Below are 22,500 nucleotides of genomic sequence, written 5' to 3' on the forward strand. Positions count from 1 at the left end.
TGGAATGGCTTTGCTTTACCTTCTCTGCTTTTCGAAAGTTGCTGATTTATCTGTCGGCCTGTCTGTCCACGTGTGAGTCTGCTTGTCTTTTTGTCTGTCTTTATGTCTATCTATCCATTTATTTATGTGCCCTTCCCTCTGTCTGTCTGGCTGTCTGTTTGTCTGCCTGCATATCGTGTCTGTCTGAATGTCTGTCTTTCTGTCTGCTTGTGCACCTGCTTGTGTGTTTGTCTGTCGGTTTTTCCTGTCCGTTAGTTAGTCTTTACGTCAAATTTGTCTGTCTGTCTGCCTGCTTGTCATGCCAGGCCTAAAGCATGTCTATCTGACCCCTTCCTCTGTGTCCTTTGGATTTTACGCCTTCCTCTCTGCTCATGCCCGTCTACCTGTCTAGCTGTCTACCTGTCTATCTAGCTGCCTGCGTTGTTTGTCCCTCCAGTCTGTCTTACCTGTCGCAAGTTCTGTCGTGTGTGTGTGTGTGTGTGTGCATGTGTGTGTGTGTGTGTGTGTGTGTCTGTGTGTGTGTGTGTGTGTGTGTGTGTGTGTGTGTGTGTGTGTGTGTGCGTGTGTGTGTGCGTGTGTGTGTGTGTGAAACCCTCCTTGCACCAAATGGTCTGTGTATCTGTTCCCTTGCTTGCCGTCTGCCTAATGGTCCTCGAGGGTGTGTGTGTGTGTGTGTGTGTCCCCGTTTACTGTGTGGGTGGACGGTGGTTTGGAGCCCGCCCTCCCTCTCCTTGTATTGGCTTGTAGCTAAAAGAAAACACGAGCTGGCGGCCATGTCTGTAATTGATCCCCGAACGGCGGAATAAAACGTATTGATTAACCGTCTCCGTGCTGCTAGTGTCCAGACAGCATGCTAAAAGTCCCCTGGCCCACCCTGCTAATGCTGCACACACACACACACACACACACACACACACACACACACACACACACACACACACACACACACACACACAAAAACATTCAAAGACACATGCACACGTGGATAAAACAGATAAAATCTACAAATACACAATACAAATACACACACATACAAAAAACATAACACAAATCACACACAGACACACATATACACAAAATGCTTATAAACACACACACACACACACACACACACAGACACACACACACACACACACACACACACACACACACACACACACAAATAAGCATCATTCACCGACGCATAACACACACACACACACACCCGGGGCCTGAGAAATAATACCTTCCTGTCCGTGGGAAGAGGTATTGATCGCAGTGCGGTGCGTACAGAGTTTCGATTTACACATTCTGACTCTGAATGCAGCCATTTGGTTGTCGTTAGCAGCAAAATGTTCATAACTTACAGCATAAACAGCCCAGCAGGACACATTAGCCATAGAGAGCAGAGAGAGAGAGAGGTAGAGAGAGAGAGTGAGAGAGGTAGAGAGAGAGAGAGAGAGAGAGAGAGAGAGAGAGAGAGAGAGAGAGAGAGAGAGAGAGAGAGAGAGAGAGTAAGAGAGAGAGAGAGAGAGTAAGAGAGAGAGAGAGAGAGAAAGAGAGAGAGGTAGAGAGAGTGTGTGAGAGAGAGAGGAGAGAGAGAGAGGTGGGAACAGGGAGAGAGAGAAAGAGAGAGAGGTAGAGAGAGGTAGAGAGCGTGAGAGAGGGAGAAGGACAGAGCAGTGGTCCCGAGGTAACAAAGCAACACACAAGAAGGGCGTCTATTGTGGTTACTATTATTAAATGTTTACTTAATATAACATGACTAACAATAATTGATATTTTCGTCATTTAGCAGATGCTTCGATCCGAGGAGAAACTGTTAATATATAGATCATTAAAGAGCAGGTAGGGCAGGTAGGGTGAGAGGGCATCTTGCTCAAGCGATTGAAGTAGTAAGCACTTAACAGCTGACAGTTCTTACCACGACACTATGTTGCCCAACATTAACCCCTCACCCTCGACCCTGCAGCTTGTGCTCTCATTAAGCTGCTAGTAGATCTAGAGTCAGACGGAGCTCTCTGGAAGCAGGGCGTGAGTTGGTACATAGATCCCTGGCTTGTGCTGGGCTTGGTGGTCCTATACCTACCAGGAGCCGCATGAAGTATGAACATGTTATACTTTATAACTATGTATTGTAATCTGTATGTGAATATGCATATTGTTATCAAATGCTGTTTAATACCGTATTGTACACGTTTATATATATATACACAATATATATACACACCATACCAAACAACACAGTCGCAGATATTAACAGCGACCCCTTTACCTGAAACGGCATGTTCAGCGCTGTGTGCCTAGTTCTTGGTCCGAACACCGTCCGAGCGATTCATTCATCGACACCGACTCACACAATGAGCATCACACTATGTATTACAAAATGAGTTTTGCGTGGCGGGTTTACATGACAACGACCTCAGGCGTGCAGACGATTACGTGAGCGACAGACCACACTGACAATGCGATGACCTCCCCTCTGGATTGGGGATTCGTTTTGTGCATGTTTCTGTTTCTTCTGTCTGTTCGGCTTGATTGCATATTGCCGTCTGCTTTTCAGATCACCTGAGATCCATTTAAATTATGTGTGAATACTAAGGATGTTTTCAACCTCTATTTTCATGCACACACACGCACACACGCACACACTTACATATGGAAACACATGCACACACTCACACATGCTCACACAAGCAGATACATATGTGCGCACACACACACACACTGGCTTGGTGAGACTAATAGTTCAGTACTAATAGTCTCCACTGATTGGCCATTTGACATCCGTAAAGATTGCTTTCAAATGGTGTTTAACACACATACACACACACACACACACACACACACACACACACACACACACACACACATATAATAGCAGTTAATAGCGTACTCACAACTCATATACACATAAAGCTGTCATCACTCACAAGCCAATCATTAAAGAACTCGATACTGGAGGAAATGAAAAAGCTGTGAGTAAATTTCTGTGTGTGTGTGGGGGTGTGTGTGAATACAATATGTGTGGATGTATAGCAGAGAAAAAGGAGATTGGGAGTGATAGTGATAGAGAGTGGATATTTTATTAATTGGGATGAGAGAGGGTGAAGAAAATATATAAAAATACTGAGGTAACACTGAGACTGACCCCACACAGTCTCATTTACACACAAACACACACACACAGTCTGACAAACACACGCATACACACAGATGCAAACAAACACACGCAAAACACAGACACACACACCCAATACTCACTAGGAGTCTCAAAAGACACACACACACACACACACACACACACCCACACACACACACACACACACACACACACACACACACACAAACACTTGGCTTGTTGGCTTGGTGTAAAGCTTGTGGTAATCGGCAGGAGAGCTCACACGCCTTGCTTCTCTCAGGGTGTTAGTGCTCGGTCTGGATTAGCCAGCGCAGGGAGAGGGATTAAGGCACGGCAAGGGACCCATTACAACACACAGTGGCTGAGCTACGGAGCCTCCGACTGGGTACCAAACTACCGCCACCACCCCCTGACTTCCAGAGATGCCGCCAAAACAGTTCACCTATATGGGGTTATTAGAAAACCGCTTAACAACCATCGACCCTTATTCGGCACGGCGGTATCTATAAACAGATTTTCATTATTATGTGTTTATATGAGTTATTGATAAGTTTCGAGCATTTTGATTTATTACTATCCACATACACATTAAGGTGTACTTGTTCCAATGATACTGGAAATCATGTATGCGGTCATCACATTTACTGAGTTAACTGATTTATGTAGACTTTAGACATTGTCATTTAGGTGCATATTCTTAAAAAAAGGGTGTGCTAGTTATGAGGTCAAAGGGTCGGTATTTGGCCTGTGATGAATGAATTACCCTCACAGGTCATTTCCAATTCTATCTACTGATTACATCACAAGTGGGAGCATCTTCTACCCAGGTGTATGATGGGTAGAGCCAACTCCAGGATACCACTAGGTACAGTGAGGTGGCCTGGCAGTTGATCTGTTTGTTGTACAACGAGGATCTCAACCGAGACATTCCCACTTGAAAAAATAGCTTGCAAGGGCCAATCAGTATCACACGTGGTGGTCAAATAATTGTAATATTACACATTTTTAATAAAAAAATCGATTTGAACAGGTCAAATGTCAGGTTCAGCCCAGTACCCATCTTGCAGCAGGTGGGCCTGGCACTTGAGGGTTGAGAAATAAGAAGTCCTCCCCAGCATTTGGAGGGAACCATCTGGATTTGCTAATTAGCCGCAACCCCAGAAGTATGACTAATGAGTGGAACGAGCTGGCTCAGTGCGTTGCTGGAGCAAACGCACTGCAGCGCTTTTATTTTGGAAACCTCAACATTTTCAACCTGATTGCAGTCCTGGGAAGACGCTTAGGTCTAGCCTGCCGTCTTCGCCGCGTCTCTTCATCCTGCTGTCATGAGGGAGGAGTCAAATTGACTCAGCCTGGCTCGCACGAAAATCATTTAATCCGGCCACTGCTGTAAGACAAGCATTCGGACAACTTAATTAACTCCTTTAACCAGACCCAACCTTTACCTCAACTAAACACTACAAACGTCACACCTAAATAAATTTTTCAAAAGGTGACACAGTACAATGCCAAGATAAAGTACACAAAAACATTTAGCGCTCCAACTCCCGCTCTCCCACTCTCTCCACCACACACACACACACACACACACAAAATAACATATGTAAGACACAACAGAACACGTTATTTAAAGGACAAAAATGACAGAAAAGGTCACGATTCCCCAAAACACCGCCCACAACGACACAAAGCAGGGCTGCATCAAAGCTACAGCCACATGTAGCCACCGCAGCGCTAACAGCAGCAAGGGTTCTGAAGGAATCACAGCAGCGCAACCCAGAGCTCTCTCTAGCTCGCATTGGACTCTGGTCTATGGCTCCACACAGCCCCATAATTACAGCCTGGAGTATTTCTGTATGTACCCTTTATGCCCTTTATGCTGGTCTTATTAGAGCATGGAGGGATGGCCCGTGATGCTTTTAAAAGCAGGTGTGCCTTGCATCAAGGCCCACAGAGCTTTGGCATCAGTGTTTAAGACTGTTTAACACAAGGGAGAGCATTGAGATAAAACGTTTACACTCAGAGTCGTGCAGAGTTTAGGGGAATCGCTAATGCCGTTGTTAACTCCTTTGTTCCGCTTACGAAACACGGGGGCCGTAGATATAGTCATAGAGATAAAGAAATTGAGATGGAGGGATAGATAGATAGATACAGACAGACAGACAGGCAGATAGAGAGAGAGAGATGTAGAGATACTTTCATCTGATCTTCAACAGTCATTTCCGCTATCAGTCCATCGCCCTCCAGCTCATCTCCTCTCCTCTCTCCTCCCCTCTGCTCCTCTCCGCTTCTCTTTTCTCCCTCCTCTCCTCTCCCTCCCACACCCTTCTCTCCCCATGTCCTCACCTCCTCGTTCCAAATCAACACCACCTCCTCATTTGCATCTCTCCCCTTCATCTTCAGGGAGAGGGGGAGAGAAGGGCAGACAGAGGGGAGAGAGAGAGGGGAGAGATGGAGATATAAAGAGAGGAGAGGAGGGAGGCGAGATCTGACAGAGGGAAGAAACCAGAGTGGCGGAAATAACAAGCAGAATCCGAGAGTAGCTACATAAAGAGAGAGGAAGGAAAGGAAAGAGATCGAAAATGAGAGAGTGCAAGAGAAATTATGGAAAGAAAAGAGCAAAGAGGGAGAGCGTGTGAGCAGAGACGGATCAAAATTAAGATAGATGGAGTAAAGAGTGGGGGAAAGCCAGGGTAGGCAATAGAGAGTGAGGCAGATAAAAATAATGAGGGAGAGAGAGTGTGTGTGTGTGTGTGTGTGTGTGTGTGTGCATCAGGAAGAACAAGGCAAGGAGAAGGAGAGAGTGAGAATGAGAGCGATGGAGAACGAGACAATGTGTGTGTGTGTGTGTGTGTGTGTGTGTGTGTGAGAGGGAGAACCACAGCAACCTAAGAGAAAAATAAGAAGCTCACCCACTATACCTGTATATACTGTATACACATATATATATATATATATATACATATATATACACCTGTATATATACGTATATGTATACATGTATAGAAATATAGACATACAGGTATATATACAGTATATGCATTTCATTGTTCAACTAACTAACTTTATTTTGCTGTTAGAATTGATCACAAAACATCCTGACTGTATATTCAGTGACATAATATACATCATATATATTGTGATTAAATGCAATAGCTCGCCGACTTCAACGCGAGCGAGGAGGCGACGGTTCTGCCCAGAGAGAACACCATTCACACCAGCACCCTCCCTCCGCCCCACCTCCCCACCCACCACCACCACCACCACCACCATCTGGACCAGCGCCTCATTAGAGTGAGACACTTCTCCCTGCCGTCTGCGGAAGCCAATCAGAATAAGCAATGAGGTCATCAAGCCGCGCCGGGACACGGCGGGAGGGCGGCGCGACGGGGCGGGTAAACGGTAACCCGGGGCAACCGCAATGTCGCCGGTTCAAATCCCGATACGGTCATTAGAAGGGTTAGAGATCGGGAAGTCACTCACCAGCCTCACCACCCTACCCTCCCACCCGTGTCGCTAAAAGGCTCGGGAAACCACGGGAACGCAGATTGACAGGCACAATAACACACACACACACACACACGCACAGTCATTATGGAGACATTACTGCGATCTGCCATTATGTTATTATTATTGTAGCACAGAGTGTCTCTCACGGTCTGTGAAACAGAGACACACCAACACACACGCTGACACACGCACACACACACACACACACACACACACACACATTCACACATTTAAACATAAAAACAAACATTACTTCACATGACTGGACTCTGTGTTATTACAATTAATATCATGGAAAAATCCCTATCCTAATATCTACAAAAGCTGATGAATAACTATGTCCCTCTGCTTCTTCATCTCTCTCCGACACACACACACACACACACACACACACACACACCCACCCTGATTAGAGGGATTAGTACCGGTGGCCCCTGGCCCGTGTGGGTGAAGACCGGGTTCAGAGAGAATCTGTGAGCTTGACACACTGATCAATACCTTTAATACTGCATCCCATGTTACACACACACACACACACACACGCACGCACGCGCACACACACGCACACATTGCTTTTTTATAAAGCAATGCCTCTCTTGATGCCCTCTACACAGGGTTACAGATCTAGTGCCTCTCTAGTGTTACACTGCTTACTGATTGGTAGTATTTGACCTCTCTGCTCAGCGTCAAACACCTCTTCTGATTGGTTAAGTACATCACAGGCAACTCTAGTGTTACACAGTTTCTTATTGTTCAAAAAAACAACAGGCCTATCTGCTTATCGTAATAAGCTTCTGATTGGTTGAGAGAATAACAAGTCCCTCTACTTAGAATTAAACAGCTTCTGATTGGTGGATCTAATCACAGGCCTTCCTGCTAAGTGTTACACCTCTTCTGATTGGTGGATCTAATCACAGGCCTTTCTGCTTAGTGTTACACTGAGCTGGGTTTGTGAACGTCTCAGATTAGTGTAACCCCCCCGCCCCTCTGGTCCCTCCTCCTCTCCTCCTCTCCTATTCGCTGTCTCTTGCTCTATTAAGCAAGACGATCTGCATGGGCTGTTCCATTACGGGGCTGGACAGCAGAGTAGGTGAGAGGTGATGGGAGGGAGGGTGGGAGGGAGAGAAGGGGGAGTGCAGGAGGAGGGAGGAGAGGAAGGGAGGTGGGAAGCAAGGATGGGAGATAGAGGGAGAAAGGGGATGGAGGGAGGGAGGGAGAAGTGATGGAGGCTGGTAGAGAGGTGGAGTGAGGGGGAGAGAAAAGGAGGGTGGGAGAGGGAGAAAACTGAAGACCACAGAGAGTGGGATAAAGATAGAGGGTAATATTGAAACGCTTTATGTTCTGACAGGACAATTTCTCCATGTTTCTCTCCCTCCTTTTTTTCTCCCTCTCTCCCACATCATGGTCTGATGAGGCTGTCTTTGCAGGGCGTCAACTGATCCATCTCTCACCCGTCTCTCTCTCTCTCTCCCTTTCTCATTCTCTTTCCTTCACTCACCCCCTGTCTGTTTCTCTTGCTTTCCCTCGCTCTCCCTCTCTGTCTGCTCTCTTTCTCGCTCTCCCTCTTTTTCTACCTCTCCCTCCTTCCCTCCCTCTCTCTCTCTCTCTTGCCATCACTCACTCCCTGCAACACTCACTCTCCCCCACTCCCTAACTTCCCCCCCCACCCCCTCTCCATCCCTACCCATTGCTTCACACTCTCGCTCTCTCGATCTCTCTCCCAGCTAGCAAGTAGGAACAAAAAGGCATATATGTGTATGCATGCATGTGCCCACATACAGCACAAACATTCCATTAAAGTTTGACTAGCTAAAGTGGTTGTGTGGTTGAAACGTGATTTTTTGTTCTTTGTAGTCATTTTCAATAATGGCTTTACAGAAAATATAAATTGCCATGTCTGCCACTTCGGAGTGCCTATTACGCAGCTTGTTATTGCACACCGCCGCGCACGCCGCCTTTTGTGCATGTGTCTATCCCCTGCGCTACCTTTATTCCAATTGTTTCCTTTCTGCTGTCAGTGGTTTTCTTTGTCCGTTCGGGGGGGGGGGGGGGGGGGGCTGAAGTGACGGATATGTCACCTCTGCTCGCACTTTTCTTTTTTTCCCCCCTTGATCGGACACTGGAACAATCGGGCGCTCTAAAAGCATCGCGACACACACGGGTAGCTGGTGATTAGGGGCCATTGTGCCTATAAGCACTCTCCGCATCGCACCGCCACAGTGACTTATCCACCACCTCCGCCCCCCACCTTCCCCGACATCACTCAACCCCTTGTCACAAAGCATTCCCGCGGTGACAGCCTCTCCATCAACCCTCTCCTCCCCATACCCCCGTTCAACTCCCCCGCCCACCAAACTGTGCGGCTACTCACCGTGGCTGTGCCGTAGTTAACCGTCAGAGCCAAATACGGGGGAAACAGGTGGGGGGGGGGGGTGTGTGCATGTCCATAGACATGCACACACTTATACACTAAAAACACTAACCACGGTAACTGTAACGAGGCCATGTTCTGTACATTCATAATGTTTTATGATCACAGGTGCACTGTAACAAGGCCATGTTCTGTACATTCATAGTGTTTTATGATGACAGGTGCACTTTAACAAGGCCATGTTCTGTACATTCATTCTGTACATGGTTTGTTTAGGTTAGCTTTGCACATACATTACATTCTCCACTCATCCACACACAGCACTCATTACTGATTACTAATTGACATACATCACTTTAACTTAGTTTACCTTTAGTTGGTTAAATAAACTATTTTTGTTTAACTAAATCCAGGTGTGGTCTCCTCCTTGTCATTCCCCTGAGCCAGGCTGTGACATCATCTATTCTACAAAAGTACATATCCTTTCCCACCAAAGAAACTGGGTCTTAAACACAACAAATCTAATTACATAAACCCCCATCGATCGGTTATTAATTATTCACCGATTTGTGTTGTCTGTAACACAGTGAAATGAACATTGATTTTTTGAAACCTTGTTAGCTTGTTTCCACAGTCTTATTATTCTGCTACTCTACATCATGTGGGCCAACACAATAAATTACAATGAAATGTAATCCACGAACCTTTCCGTATTAAATCATATAAATATCACTATTTAGAAGACAGCTTTATCCAAAAGCGACAGTGAATTCAGAGACAGAGGAGGAGGTAGGAGTTGAACGGTGAATGCAGAGATAGATCATTAAGGAGGAGGTATGTTAGCCATGTTGCTGGACATCACACCCAGTACATTTCTGCTGAGAGTTGTGCACACTGAAGCGGGCAGCATACTAAAAGAAGTAGTTATTTCTTTATCCAGCTGAGATCAAAAATGTTATTGATTCATACTCAATGTGGAATCGGTTTGATCACTTTATGCTTCATTATTTAAGACCAGTTGGATCTCCATGGAGACGGAAAATCTGAATTCTGATTAGTGGAAAATAATCCGCACCTTTCTTGTCTTTCTGAACAATCACACATCATGTTCATAAAACAATCATCAGCATAGATTTCAATGAGTTACACCCTTAGACATATGCGTCCACTCATTATCACCGCAATCACGCCATTATGTTCTTGCGACCTCACCATACTTCTTCTCAAAGTGTGCTTCCCGCTTCAGCCACTAATCGCTCATGGCCTCTCAGAAGCCTCTAACACGTTACCAGGTGTTGTCACTTCTGAACAATACAATCAGATCATATCTCCTTCCTTCCTAAGTCTAGTCCCATGGCCCCAAGTCCTGCTGCGCTTAATCACCACCTGACTCTCACAATGGAATCGAGAGTCACAAGGCTCTCACATCAGCCATTCTTTTGTGCTTGATTCGGAAGGAACGCTTTCTGATAAGTGTTTCATGGAAACGATTATTAAAGTCAAATATAAATAATCCCTGATCGGAGATGCGGGTGTCCCAGCGGCGGGAGTACAGGACGGGAAAAGTAATAAAAACGAGAGAACATTACGTGAAAGGTCTACAGAGACATAAAAATATATGCTCAAGATTGAATATCCGAAATGAAATGTAAGCACAGGACGTGGGAGGGGCAGGTGTGTTCGTTTTGTCGTCGGGCAGAGGTGGAAGACGGGGCGGGGGGGGTTTTATTTAACAGCGGCGTTCCGCGCGGCCGGGCTGGTTAAAAAGCCAGTCAGCTGGATGTAATGAAATGTAAAACAATGTTTGAGTGGGCCGGAGCGGCCGCATATCTCCGCACGCTCCATTTGAGCTGATGAACGGTCGACCTCTGGTGGTGTCGCCCACCGCCGTACTCCAGCGGCATGCTGGGAAAAATCTTTCCCCGCCGTCTCAGGTGTGTGTGTGTGTGTGTGTGTGTGTGTAGCTGTGTGTGTGTGTGTGTGTGTGTAGGTGTGTTGAGGTGTGTTTGTGTGTGTGTATGTGTGTGTGTGTGTGTGTGTGTAGGTGTGTTTAGGTGTGTTTAGGTGTGTTTGTGTGTGTGCATGTGTGTGTGTGTGTGTGTAGGTGTGTGTGTGTGTAGGTGTGTGTGTGTGTGTGTGTGTGTGTAGGTGTGTAGGTGTGTGTGTGTGTGTGTGTGTGTGTGTGTGTGTGTGTGTGTGCGCGTCGGGGCAAATGTGAAATAGATGATATGTTATCCATAACTTGATGGAGAGAGCATTGTTTTACTGTCACGGTGACACACAAATATTAGAGGGTTGTCTTTAAACTACTTCTCTGAGTTCTTCCTTACAAACAGCAGTGCTCTGGAAATACTCACATTAACATAGAGAACAGATGGCTCGCTGGCGCAAGACACTTACACAATAACAAGTAGGCAATACGTCTTGTAGTGACCCGGGTTCGAGTACCTCCTGTGGCCCAATGCTGTTTCTATGTTGATCCCCCTCTCTCTCTCTCCCTTTTATTTTTTGGGATACATATTCAAATGTATCGTTTATTTTAATTTCTGGACAGATACATATAAGGGAAATATGTAAATCAACCCTCTCTTTCCCAAACCAGTTACCTAGCCAATCCTGTCAATGAAGTACGACAGATCGTCAACATCTTACAAAAAATAGTGCAACTAAATATATTAACAAATGCAAGCGCCAAACTGACTATAAACTATCTGCCTGGTTATTCCTACTTTGTGCTCTGCGTGGGAGAGGATTGTGTACGAATGTGCGTCTTTCATCTTTCATTTTGTGCTTAACCTGGGCGTCTAGGGGCTGGGTGGCTGTACAGTAGAGCCTCATACTGCAGCTCTCACACAAAGGATGAAGGTAGGAGGCACATTCAGAACCAAATTCTCTAATCATTATGGGCCAGCCAAGTGAGACGGCCTGGCTCTGCATATATGAGGGAGAGAGGGTGTGTGTGTGTGTGTGTGTGTCTGTGTGTGTGTGTGTGTGTGTGGCATGCATTTGATTGTGTGTGCCCACCATTAGGGTTTCTGCACATGTAAATGTGTGTGTGTGTGTGTGTGTGTGTATGTGTGTGTGTGTGTGTGTGTGTGTGTGTGTGTGCGTGCCTGCGTGTGTGTGTGAAAATATGTATTGGTAGGACCTTGATGAAAGCCTGCTCTAAGCCCATATCCAGTGAGTGCATTTGCACGTGTGTGTATGTGGGTGTATGTGTCTGTGACTGCAGGTGCACACCGGTGTGTGCACTTTTTTGTGTATCTGCATACCCTTGAGTGTGTTTCTGCAAACCTGTGCCAATGTGAGCTTTTGTGTATGTGTGAATCTGCATTCATGGCCTTGTGCGTGCATTTGTCTGTGTGCATTCAACTCACCAGCGGGTGTATGCGTGTGTGTGTCTTCATTCATGCGCTGTGTGTGTGTGTGTGTGTGTGTGTGCATGTGTAAGTATATGCCTGTGTGTGTGCTAAGCTGTGTGTGTTCAGCAGTAATAGGGACAGAATGGCTTATGAAATGAGTGTGGCGTGTGTGTTCGGCCGGTTCCAGCCGCGTGGGTCTGAATAGGGGCTTTCAGGCTCCGTGCGGCCCAGAGCGGTGCACCAAGGGCGGGGTAACCTTGGAGAGAGGCCCCTGGCTGCTCCATGCTGCAGATAGAGGTTAGAGAATAGGCACCAGCTCTCAAACCCTGCAAAGAACACGTATTATTGTGAACCCAGCAAATAAAACATCTATATATGTCGTACAGAACAGAAGTATTTATACTTTTTTCCCAATTTTGTCTTCAAATAGTATGTTTGATTTAGGATAAAATACGATTGAGGTGTATTTTGTTGTGTGTGGGGGTGGTGGTGATGAAATCCTATTACTATTTGTTTTCTTTTTTTAGTACGCTTCCATTTCATTGATTCCACCCATTAATGGTTGGGTTAACACTGGTTAGCAATTAAAGATGATTCACTCAACCTATTTCGAGAGGAGCACTTTAACTGTGTTAACCCGGACATTGTATACCTTGTGATGCAATTGGATTTTGTGTCTGATGGACAACACACACACAATAATGAATATATGTCCACAGTTTGAATATGCACATCAGTGAAGGATGATCCTGTTAACTCGCACGCACACACACACACACACACACACACACACACACACACACACAAATTAAATAATGTTAAATAGACCCCCCCCCCCCCCCCCCATCCCACAGATAATTGGCCTAGGCAGTCAGCTGCCCACCAATGGGAAGCGTCGTCACCTGGCGCTTCATCACAAGAGCAGCGGTTTACTGGACAAGTGGCGGTTTATGCTGTGTGTTATAATGCAGTACGTGGGCATCCAATAGGGATCACCTCCCAGCATAACATCTCCTCCCTTGAAGTAAATGCACTACTTTGCTGTGTTGATACCGATGGTAATGACAATGGGCCACGTTCTCCTGTTCTCCGGTTCGCTTTCTAAACACCACCCAGGTGGCGTCGAGAACCAACATGGCTGGTAGCTGAATAGACATGTGTGGCTGAAATTACCTTGCTGAGCCTGTAATTAACAAAACAGTGTAATGAAGAAACATTTCAACGCATGGGGGGTGGGGGCTTACTCCTGCTTGCTCCTTTAACAACACATCTCTGTATCGGATCTGTAACCAGAAGCCGCATTAGATAGAAGCACCTGCTGAAGGACTAAGCAGGGAGTAGATGGTAATGGAACACTGTACTAGGAGATATTATGGATGCGCTGGATGCCAGACCTCCCACTGAGTCTGTCTGGAATGTTAACATTTGAACCCCTCGGTGGAAATGTGAGCCTCAGATGACACGGAAACATGGCGATTTACAGACGAATTAAAGGGCCTAATTTATGTAAAGGAAAAAACACAGCTGAGAGACGAGACTCGATCGATGTTGCACAGGGAGAGATTAGAGGAGAGATTAGGACAGACGAAGGATGTGCCAGAGAGCTACATTACAGCCACACAAATCTTGATGCTTTCGCGGTTCTGTGTTCATCCTTAATTCACTCACTTCATCACTTATTCATTGGAATAATCACTTTTTTTTTTAACTAGTTATATTTACTACTTCATGGAAAGATTTGCTTTGAGACATTGGTGTTGCATGATTCAGCCAGAGACTAGTACAACAGCTTCATGCATTTCGCCATGCTCTGACTGGCAAGTGTTCACACACAGACACACACACACACACACATGCATGTGCACACAGACACACACACACACACACACACACACACACACACACACACACACACACACACAAACATACACATATCCACACACACACACACACACACACACACACACACACACACACATTTTGTCTCATCTTATCATCATCTTGTGTTGACCCAGTACTGTCTGTGGTTGACCGGTGGTCACCCTAACATGCTTAAAGTGTAATTGACAGTTACACCGACCAATCCATGGGGCCTTAGCTCAATAGGCTGGCTGACCAATCAATTCTGCTGTAACCTCAAAAAAAATGCAGACACATATGCACTTTGCAATCACACGCACGCACGCACATACACACTAAGGGTATTAAATACTCTCTCTCCCTTAAGCTGAACTCAGCACATAAGCGACTGGGTTCCTGGTGCACTTAAGTGCATTTTACTGGTCCCATAAATCAGGCACCTGCGCTACTCTCACCTGGCTTTTACGGCATCTTTGTACCAGACAATGAGATTGGCAATTTATATTATATTGCCCATTAAACCAGCTCTGTGCTGTGGAGAAAATAAACTGTATTAAGGCTGTAAAATACAATGCACGGTAAAAGTGTGTATTAAAATAGCAGCATAAAAATGTGATTAACCCTGGTAGTTAAATAGGGATGAAGGTATGACGGACGGTTTGAAAGCCCTCATCGTTTCAAGAGAGAGTGCACTTGCTTGTCTTGGATGTGTTCAAATTCTTTACAGAAAGCCAACAGGGTAGCCGACAACAAACGGAAATGTTTAGCCACTTCAAGCTGAAAGGCAAGCTGTCAAAAGAACAACAAGTTACATAGAAATGTAACAAACAGCTTAACAATGTTCAATCAGTGTGTGTATGTATGTGTGTGTTAGTGTGTGTGTCAGTGTGTGTGTGTGTGTGTGTGTGTGTGTGTGTGTGTGTTTGCGCATGCCTGCGTCCGTGTGTGTGTGTCATTGTAAGGTGTGTACATCCATGTGTCGAGGTGTCAGTGTGCGTGGAATGTGTGTGTGTTCTTCAGGCTGTCTGTCTCTGGGTAAGGCGTGCCCGCTGTAGCGGGATGACAGGAGCTTTAGCTAGGGGCCAGCGGGCGTAGAACAGACCGGGTGGGTGTGTCCAGTGGGTGGGTGGGGACCCACCACTGTTGTACAACATCAGGTTGCTTCACAGACTTGTTCCACTCCGACAAGTCAGCAAAGGAGCTACACCGCATTTATTACTGCCTCCCATATCACACTGGTGTTACAGTTGTAGTCAACGTACAAGTACTGCTTATTTATCATTCATATCATTTATTATCATTTATTTATTTATCATTCATCAAGTATTTATAATGCAGAACTCAGCACTGTTTATAGTTTATACTACTGTACACAGTACTATTGTATATGATAGCAATATTAGTACTGTGTCTGTGTACTGTGGTAGTAAACGTACTGGAAAGCGTGGTAGGACGTATACTGTATACCATAGCAGTATTAATGCTGCATACAGTAGCGGTACAAGTGCTCCTTGAAGCATTCATCCTGCAGCTATCCTGCGATAGTTTAGTATGCAGCCACAGTGGTGGTAGCGTAAGTACAATACACAGCTTCACCGCCCATGGTCCTCTTCATGTATTTACTTTGCGTGCGCTCCGTATCAAACCTGTGCACACTGTCAGTGATTTTATTAAGGGTGGTGTGTTTATCTGCGTCTCGCCTTTACTGCGCTTAACATACAGGGGGGACAAATCTTTCACATTGGCACCGGCAAGCTACCGCCCACGATAACAAAAGACCCCATTCAGCACATTCTCATACAAAACTTTATCAATCATCCAACATGCTTGCGAGACAATCCCCTGTAAAATCCATCTGGTGAAAAGAGGACCAGACCTCATTTCCTCCGCTTGGGGAGGGAGCCATGGCATGGCCCTTATTCTGAAGGCTGAAAAAGGCGGGAATTTAACAATAGCTTAGCAAGGAATCCATTGTTGAATTCACGCCTTTTTTCATTGTAGCAGGACTGGAAGATGGTGGTAATGACTTTCTGTAGCACAGATGTAGAAAAAACGACATTGCGTGTGATACATTCACAATTTTATTCTTTTTCTAATCCCTTTTTAGCCGGGGGAATTGATTAAGGGATGTATTTGTATTCATAGTTCCTGGCACTGTATCCTTGGAGGTTTCTGCCACCTGCCACCTCTGACTACGTAAAGACATGCAAGGTTAGGCTCTCAGAAGGAGACCCCGACACCACTATTTTCCGGTGTCTTTTACTGGTTCTATGTCAGGTTTTACTGCTATAAATTGGTGTTTTAGTCCCCCTCGCATATGTAACTCAAAAGTTAGAAATGTCCTTCAAAATGGTATGGCTACATTGTCAGCAAGCCGAACGTTAAACATTATTTCATGGTACTCGACTCTATAGCGACGCAACAATCACAATGTCCGTGTGTGTATCAGCAACTGTCAGTGCTCCACCTTGTTCATTGCCTTTTTGTGTGACATTGCCGGTTTCTTGTGTGACATTTAATTATCCTATCCTAACTATTTTAGAAACACATTAATAATTCATGACTAACATCAATATGTTGTCATTATTAAATTGTATATTCTACGATTAAAACAAACCCCCAGGTATGGACTTCCTTTTCAGTTGACACTGTATTATAATGGCACGGCTCCTCATTCACTTCCTATGGTGCTATGTTAGCATGACTTCCCATTACCTTTGTATGGTACAATACTAGCATGGCTTCCCATTGACTTGGGAATGGTTTCCATAAGCCAATAGGTTTACAGGAAAACGGATGAGGAGCTAGGGCGGTGAGAAGCGGCTCAGACGTCACAGTGATTAATGTTTAGCTGCATGTCCTAATTCACAAAACATAACCTGCTGCTGACGCCAGCTGACAGCGGTAAACACACACACACAGACACAGAAACACGCACACGCACACACACAAGCACACAAACGCACACGCACGAACACACACTGACATAAAAAAACACCTCAAGCATGGACACACATGAACATAAAAAGACACACACACACACACACACCTGTGTGCACGCATACATATACACAGACACCAAACACATGGACATGAAAACACACGCACACACACACACACACAAACACTCATAGACATAACAACACACACAGACGAATATATTGCAGACATAGACATAAAAGATACCCAAACCCACAGAACAGACACATTCACACAAATGCACAAAAGCATTTAGACCAATGTTTTCACACACACACACACACACACACACACACACACACACACACAAAAACACTCACAAGCTGCTGACACACACGCTCCCACGCAGCCGTGATGCATGAAAGCACAAGCGCATCAACACACACACACACACACACGCTGGCTTTTCAAGACAGCTTTTTGATGACGGGTGAGTCGGAGTCAATGATTAAAATCCCCCTATGTTGCACCACGGAATAATTAAAGGAAATGGCCGCCGTTACGCAGGCAAGCGGAAACCCGGTTTAACCCGACAACACTGACAGCTAAAACCCCTTTAGGGAACGGTTAGAGTTGAAAAACACAGGACAGCCTGTGGAGAGAGGGATGGATTGATGTTTGGAAAAAAAGAGAGGGAAAAAGGGGAAATGGGACAGCGTCAGGCGCTGACAAAGAGAGCGGCTAATGACTTGTGAGTCACGCTGACTAAGATTTGAATTCAGACTACAAAGTGAGCGCTGCAGGTGGAAACACAAACTGTTGTGTCTGATCCAAGATGGCCGCCAGCAACCGTTTGAAGTAGCTGACATTTTGGCTTCCTCGGCTGGCTTTCCAGCTCTGGAATATTATTCACTTGCTTATTTATTTGCACAGACAAAACTCAAAGTCCTTTACTTTTCGGAGACTGAGGCACAGAAGTTTTGGGAACAAACTCTGTGGTTTGAATAACATGTGGATATAAGACATGTATTTAATGAAGGCCAACTGAATTGGATAAAAGAATGATGGCTGCAGTAGATGGCAGTTGGTGCTGTTGGTGAAATGAATTAATGGGTATGAAACCTCTGTTTTAGCAGAACGTCCGCCTACGAGTAAAATCTGAGCAGTCGTGACAGTTGTAAAGGTTTTAGAAAAATCTGACGCATTGGGTTCCATAAGATCAGGTGCAGGAGGCGTTGTCAAACTCTCTCAAAACCCACGCCACACTTGTTAGCTAGGCTGCGCCAATAGAAACGACCATTCGAGAAAAACTTTTTTATCGCAAAAAGGCAGACTTCTTGCAATTTACAGATAATTATCAGTTAATTAGTTAAGTGATAATCAGTTTAAAGAATGTGGTATAAATGTTCACCAACACTTTGCAAGACCCAACCGGAACAATTTGCTAATGAAAATAGTGATTTTGGGGTTAGCTTACACTTAAGAGTTTATTACTATAATTTAGGACAACATTTACAAATTTCTGTGGTGTGGTTGGGGCATGTTTATTTGTTCAATTATTGATGTATTCAACAGCACATTTAAATATATATCCTCTCTGAAAAGTCAATCTCTATGTACTTTAATGGTGCAACCAGCCTCTGATCTGCAGTCTCGAATGGCCTTTTAATCTAGAATTTCATTGTCCTCATATTTACAAATGTGTTTTGTTTGTGTATTATTGGTCCACTGTGTGTTTCGGTCCACTGCCTGGAATTTAAAGTGTGTTCTCTGCAGGGAAATCATTTCATTCTTCTTGTATTTAAACAAGTCTTTTCAGTCACATCAGCCTTTTTGTTTGGTATTTAAATATGTCTCCTCTGTGTATCAGCCCTTTGTCTGGTCTTCAACATTTCCTCTGTGTGTGTGTTCATGTGTTTGTGTGTGGGCTGTCTGCAAGTTTGTGTGTGGTGAGCGTGCGTGTGTGTGTGTGTGTGTGTGTGCGTGCAACATCTGTGTGTGTGTGTGTGTGTGTGTGTGTGTGTTTGTGTGTATGTGTGTCTGTGTATTTGCATGCATGCATCTGTGTATGCGTCTGCATATCTGTATGTGTAAGGAGTTGGCATGCATACATGTTTGTGTGTGTGTGTGTGTGTGTGTGTGTGTGTGTGTGTGTGTGTGTGTGGGGTGTCTGCATATGTGTGTCTGTGTTTGTATGTGTGCCTGTTTGTGTGTGTGTGTGTGTGTGTGTGTGTGTGTGTGTGTGTGAGTGTGTGTGTGGCGTCTGAATGTGAATATGTGGCATCTGCATGTCTGTGTGTGTCTGTGTGTGTGTGTGTGTGTGTGTGTGTGTGTGCGTGTGTGTTGTCTGGCGTGTGTGTGGCTGGGTGTAATCCCCGGTGTAGTCATACTGTGGGGCTTATGGAGGGAGGCTCTGTGAGCGCCAGGGAGGGACGTTCCCTCTGCTCACTGAGATAATGGCACAGCACTGAAGTGGTGTGGTTTACACACTCTACCCAGCCTGGCGACACACACACACACACACACACACACACACACACACACACACACACACAATAGCAAAGACACATGAAAACAGAAGCTGAGCACATGCAAACTCTGTTACACACACACACACCCCCCCCACACACACACGCACGCACACACACACACACCCCCCACACAAACACACACGCGCACACACACACAAACACATAGCCATCCTCTTAAGCTCTGCATGTGGCAATTATCTCTCCTCTCAGCAGCTTGTGGCATCTCCTCTTCATCATCATCCTCTCCTCTCCTTCATCTGCCTCTGTTTCCTCCTCTCTCGCTGTCCTCTCTGCCACTCTGTGTATTCGGTTCTCTCCTTCCGTTTTCCTCCTTCCTGTCCTCTCCTCTCATTTCCTGTTCTCTAATCTCCCCTCCATTCTCACATCTCCTCTCTTTCCCTTTTCTTCCTCCTTTCTTCCTTCCTTTCCTCTCCTCTCATCTCCTTATCTCCTCCATTCCCTTCTCTCTCCTCTCCTCCTCTTTCTTCTCCTCTCATCTCTTCTCCAACTCCTTATCTCCTTACCTCCTCCCCCTCCTCTTGCTTTTAATTTCCTCTCTGCTCCTTATCTCCTCCTCCTCCTCTTACTTCTCATTTCCTCTCTCTCTCTCTCTCTCTCTCTCTCTCTCTCTCTCTCTCTCTCTCTCTCTCTCTCTCTCTCTCTCTCTCTCTCTATCTCTCTCTCTCATCCCTACTTCCCCCAAAACTCCTCTCCCCCCCACAACGCCTCCACACTGGCCTGATCTGCAGCTTCATATCGTCCCATCGCTGTTGTATTAAAATCACCCCCCTCACCGCCCCCCCCCATTCCCCACCTGCCCCGCACCACCCCAGCCCCCTCCCCCCCCGCCTCCAAACCCCATCCCCACTATTATTCTCAGAGTAGCCGAGATAGCAAAACACAGCCCACCCCCCAACGCACACACACACACACACACACACACACACACACACACACAAGGGAATACACATGAGCCCACATAAACTCTCTTGCACACACATAAATGCCCAGCAACATACAGCCCACCACCATTGTACACACACACTCACACCCGCACACACACACACATTGGAGAAGACCCCTATCTATCGACCATATCCTATTTAATATATGTTTGTAGATCCTATGTTAATACTGCTCCTAGTGGTTGCTCTGATTACGAATTAAACATTCAACATCTTTCATTCAACGGATGCTTTTAGCCATGGTGACTTACACTGAATATAGAACCACGTCATTCAGGAGCAGGTAGGGGTCAGCGCATCAAACCCGGGAGCCACTGCACTATACACTATGAAACAATCCATCTCCTGTACAGAGACGTCTTTCCACACCATCACACTAAGCCACACAATAAGTGCTGATGTATATATCTGATTCGATTAGTTTCAAAACATGGCACTACTGACGGGCTCTCTCTACTGCTGTTGAACCATGACCCCCGCCCCCCCCACCCCCCCCCCCCCCGACCGCCCGGCATGGCGGTAACCAAGACGACCGCCAGACGGATGTCATAGTGTACCGCACAGGATGATGGTGAAGAGATAATGATGTCACAGACATTGCCCCCCCCCCCCACCCCTCCTCAACCTCAAACCCGGCTCACGCTGTCCTGAGGAGATAGATGACAGTGCTATCCGCCCGCCCGTGTCCCTGCTAACAGCTGAGGGAGTAAGGGGTGTGCACGTCACACACAGAGACACACACAGGGACACACACAGGGAAACACACATAGGGAGACACACAGGGACACACACTGGGACACACACACACAGGGAGACACACAGGGACACACACACAGGGAGACACACACAGGGACACACACAGGGACACACACATGCTCCTCTGACTGGTGCAAACCAATTTGTCCTCGCTGTAAAAAGCCAAGAGTTGATATCAATGGGACACATGCACTGACAAACACACACACAGGCTGAAGGTACACTCAACCCGAGCTTTTTCGTAATGCCTGTTTGTGTTTTGTTGTGCATCACATTTAAAACGTCCAACCTCAGACCCAGGAACACCTGTTTATTCATGTCAACAGTATCCCTGCTAAATACTGAGCCTGTTGTGTTTTGCAGGGGAAAGATGCATATGAGAGTATATTTATGTAATGTGTACAATACATTACATGTGTGTAATGCGCACCGACACAACAGCGTCCGTGTGTGTTTGTGCACCTCTAGTGCAGAGGTTCCCACAGGGCTAGGTTGTGTGCATAAGTGTGTGTATTTGTTGATAATTGTGTAATGTGTGTATGTGTACCTGTAGTGGCGGGTGTCCCTCAGGGCTCTGTTGTGTGTATAAGTGTGTGTTAGTGTTATTAGTGTGTACCTGTAGTGGCGGGTGTCCCTCAGGGCTCTGTTGTGTGTATAAGTGTGTGTTAGTGTTATTAGTGTGTACCTGTAGTGGCGGGTGTCCCTCAGGGCTCTGTTGCTGGGGATCCTCTCACTCTCCCGCTGGTTGAAGGCATAGAGGGCGTAGGGGTCGTCCCCCGGGCGCCAGCGCCTTGCACTCAGGTAGCCCCGCTCATCAAAGCCCTCCAGGAGCTCCTCCCACTCCGCGTCCGACATCTGTCAATCAATCACAACATTCGTCGATCACTCAATGCATTTGGTTTGATTTAACCCGTATTCGTCCAGGTGGGTCTCACTGAGATTCCGCATGTGTTTTGCAAACTGGACCTGGCCGAGACGACAGCATAAACATATAACCGTTTCTACGTTTATATGTTGTAACCTTCAAACACAGTTAAAACATAGGACACTGGAAGATACCAATCGATCAAATCAACCATCATTGAGTCAATACCAGTGAGTCCAT

At 45.9% G+C, this 22,500-nt stretch overlaps 1 protein-coding gene across 1 annotated transcript in view; it reads right to left on the reverse strand.

The window, feature by feature from the left end:
* Positions 1 to 22,500, reverse strand: part of galnt14 (UDP-N-acetyl-alpha-D-galactosamine:polypeptide N-acetylgalactosaminyltransferase 14 (GalNAc-T14)) — a gene marked incomplete at its 3' end in the record, with an annotated part of 94,487 nt that overhangs the window by 56,545 nt on the left and 15,442 nt on the right. The window contains exon 2 of the mRNA XM_084484270.1: positions 22,081 to 22,250. Coding sequence (XP_084340396.1) covers positions 22,081 to 22,250 — 170 coding nt within the window. The remainder of the gene's footprint in view (positions 1 to 22,080; positions 22,251 to 22,500) is intronic.

Source organism: Micromesistius poutassou, assembly GCF_964030765.1.
Source record: "Micromesistius poutassou genome assembly, chromosome: 19".
Lineage (NCBI taxonomy): Eukaryota > Metazoa > Chordata > Actinopteri > Gadiformes > Gadidae > Micromesistius > Micromesistius poutassou.